This window comes from Quercus suber, unplaced genomic scaffold (assembly GCF_002906115.3).
Source record: "Quercus suber isolate HL8 unplaced genomic scaffold, Cork oak 2.0 scaffold_1809, whole genome shotgun sequence".
Taxonomy (NCBI): Eukaryota; Viridiplantae; Streptophyta; class Magnoliopsida; order Fagales; family Fagaceae; genus Quercus; species Quercus suber.
Genome location: NW_027071160.1, coordinates 1 through 3,002, shown reverse-complemented (window position 1 = coordinate 3,002; position 3,002 = coordinate 1). Strand labels below are relative to the sequence as shown.

Below are 3,002 nucleotides of genomic sequence, written 5' to 3'. Positions count from 1 at the left end.
GGGGTGGGGGCGGTGGTGGTGGTAGAGAACATTTGAAAGCAGAAAAGAAAAACATGCCAATTATACATGATTGGCTTCTGCAAACATGATAGGTGAACAAGAATATTATCAGACAACTCCAATTCATCTATAGCCCCATCTTAGAGTAAAACATACTTTGTCCTGACCCGAAACACCCACACCTAACCTGACTACTACTGTTGCTATCCTTAACAAAGACTCTTGAAGGTAAAGCTGATGCTCAAAATTGCTCATGATCAGTAGGGGAAAGCCACCAATACACAAGGGAGGGGGGAAGGGGGGAAGGAATAGTTCATTGGGGAAATTTTTAGCAGCCAGAGACAGAAGTACTACTGTTACCTTCTGCAGTTCAGAGACTTTTACAGACATTTTCTTAAATTGAACTTCAAGCTCCCCAGCTTGAGCTTCTGAAGGACAAGCCCAACGAAGATGAAATTGGGGCCAGAGAATTGGGGCTAAGGCAGCTGCTGGTGGTAATAGTGCATCAGCATGTTTTACCGGATCATAAAAGAAGTTGTAATGCAAATGAGAGCTTCCCTCTGAAGCTCGCAAATCAGCCAAATATGCCCATAAACATCCACAAGCCTCAGAGACACCACATTCCTGCCTCTCCTTTTCACTGAAAATATAAAGTATGCAATGAGAAGAAAAGAAGGTACTTTTACTATTATAAAAAATATATAAAATTGAATTTCTTTGTTGTATCACTATATGTTTTCTTACTGCTTGATAGAACCTTATCTAACGATTTAGTATTGCAGAATTTTGCTTAGGCAAAAAAATAATAATAAATTAAAAATAAATTAAAAATTAAAAAACCTCAGGTATCTTAAGAATAATTTAGAAGACAATTAGAGCAAGTAGAATGAGCGATCAATGCGCAAGCAAATACCAGCAGACACCTATAACTAAGTGTATGTTTGGCATGATTAATTTTGCCAGCTTATTTTACTATTCAACTTATTTTTGCTACTATTCATGGGCCCCGTTACACTTTTTGATATTATTCATAGGTCTCACTGTACTATTTTAGCTAACTTTTATATTTATTTACAGTATTTTCAGCAAAAAGTTTTCAGTTTTAACAAAATAAGCGAATCCCAAACAAACCCTAATATATCCATAAAAATAAACAATTGCGATGTGAAGAAACTAGAAAGGAGGAAGAGATGTATCACTTAAGGTCAAAATAAATTTTAAAAGGATGAACCACCAGATTTTAGTGCCTAAACACCAAGATTGTGAAATGAATGAAAAATGTCAACCTCATTGATGAACTTAAAAAATAAAATGAGTTTATTGACCTAAGAGAAATATTTCCATTCAACCACTTAATATGCTTGCTGACCAACTTCTCAGCTTTCTATTTAGCATATTTACATCTATCACAAATTTCATTCCATTTCAAGCTTATGATCAAATTTTGATGCATTTCAAACATATTCTTTTCCATTTTCAATACCATGCTATATATACGCTCACTATAAGGACCAATTGTTGAAGAATTATTATGTACACACTTCATGTTTTCAGCTCTATGCATCAAGTCAGGCCATTAACCTCTAGATAGACACAAGAATAAGTTTCTTTCAAATAATTAACTAGTTATTAGTTGAGATATCTCATCCTGCAATCCAATAATGGTTTCCCTTATACAAAATTTTTTTTTTTTTAATTTAAGAAAAAGGAAGAAGAAGAAGAAGAAGAAGATATCTAATCCTACATTCTGATCCAAATAGTAAGGGCACAAGAACATTGGCTAAATGATTAAATTCACAATTTCCTAATAGTTTACACTTGTAGGCAATTGGTAATTTATCATGGTCTTAGGAAAGTGATCTTGAATTCAAACCCTGTCACCACTTTACCTCCCACATAAAAAAAGTTAAAAATTCTACATGTTGGGCCCAACAAATAATGGGGAATCTGGGCCCACACGTGAGAGGAAGTCTAAGAGTATTGATTAGATGATGTATTCACCATTTCCTAACAACTTAAACTTTTTGAACAGGTGATGATTCATCACACTGTATAAAGGCCAACACTGACAAAAGCAAATTACCTATTACAGAAGAAATTTCCAAAACGACAGGAGAGCACACAGTCCAAGAAATCCACCAGGAAAACCTGAATCATCAAATAGTATACATGTCAGCAAGCAATTATTTTCTGACCAAAGAAGCAAAATGAAAAGGGATGAACACATTCAAATCGTAATGAAAACAATGAAACTAATTATTTCATATTGAAGAAGGATGCATACCATAGAGAACTCAAAAGCAGAAGGATACATCCGCAACAATTGTGAAACACAATCAATCCACTACAAAATAAATATAAAAAAAGATCATTAACTAATAATACCAAATTATCAAGCAAAAAGATAAAAGAAAGGACATGCAAGAAATTCTCATTTTAACCTCAACTCATGAAACGCTTGACATCGACTCCTAACATGACCTCAACTGGAAAATTAAAGACACTCAAATGGGGAGAGTTTTGACAATGGACTGTAGGGGTTAGGACATACAAAAAAATGATAGTAATAGTTTAGTACTACTAGATGTTGAAAAACATTAGTTTCTTAAGCTTTAAGTTGTCAAGTGCCACAATACGTGCCATGCACACACTAACAAAACCACTGCCACATTCTTGTCATTCTATCAATTAACCACCCTTCCTGGCTAGGGTTTCTAAATTTGAAACAGTAACCCTGAAAACCTCAATTTTCAAATCCCAAACTCCACCACATAAGCATCTGCAGACATGTCTCCCAAACTGTACTAACTCCTATTTCAACCTGTCCCTTTTAGAGTGCATGAATATATTAAATTTTTAAAGCCCCTTATTCAAAGGGAACTTCTCAATAATTGCAACATCCTTCTATATGTTCGAAGTGTCATCCATAAGTCCTCCCCCACATCAGTTACATAACTTATGGGAGAGAATTAATAAACTTTCCCTTTGCTTTTTTTTTTTTT

At 34.5% G+C, this 3,002-nt stretch overlaps 1 protein-coding gene across 1 annotated transcript; it reads right to left on the bottom strand.

Annotated features, from left to right (window-relative positions):
• Positions 1-34: 34 nt before the first annotated feature.
• LOC136066086 (phosphatidylinositol-3-phosphatase myotubularin-2-like) lies at positions 35-2,407 on the bottom strand. The gene is made up of 3 exons (XM_065769950.1): positions 2,285-2,407; positions 2,084-2,148; positions 35-640 (listed from the first exon to the last, which is right to left on the bottom strand). The coding sequence occupies exons 1-3, from the start codon at positions 2,312-2,314 to the stop codon at positions 124-126; spliced, it is 612 nt and encodes a 203-aa protein (XP_065626022.1). The 5' UTR covers positions 2,315-2,407; the 3' UTR covers positions 35-123.
• Positions 2,408-3,002: the final 595 nt, after the last annotated feature.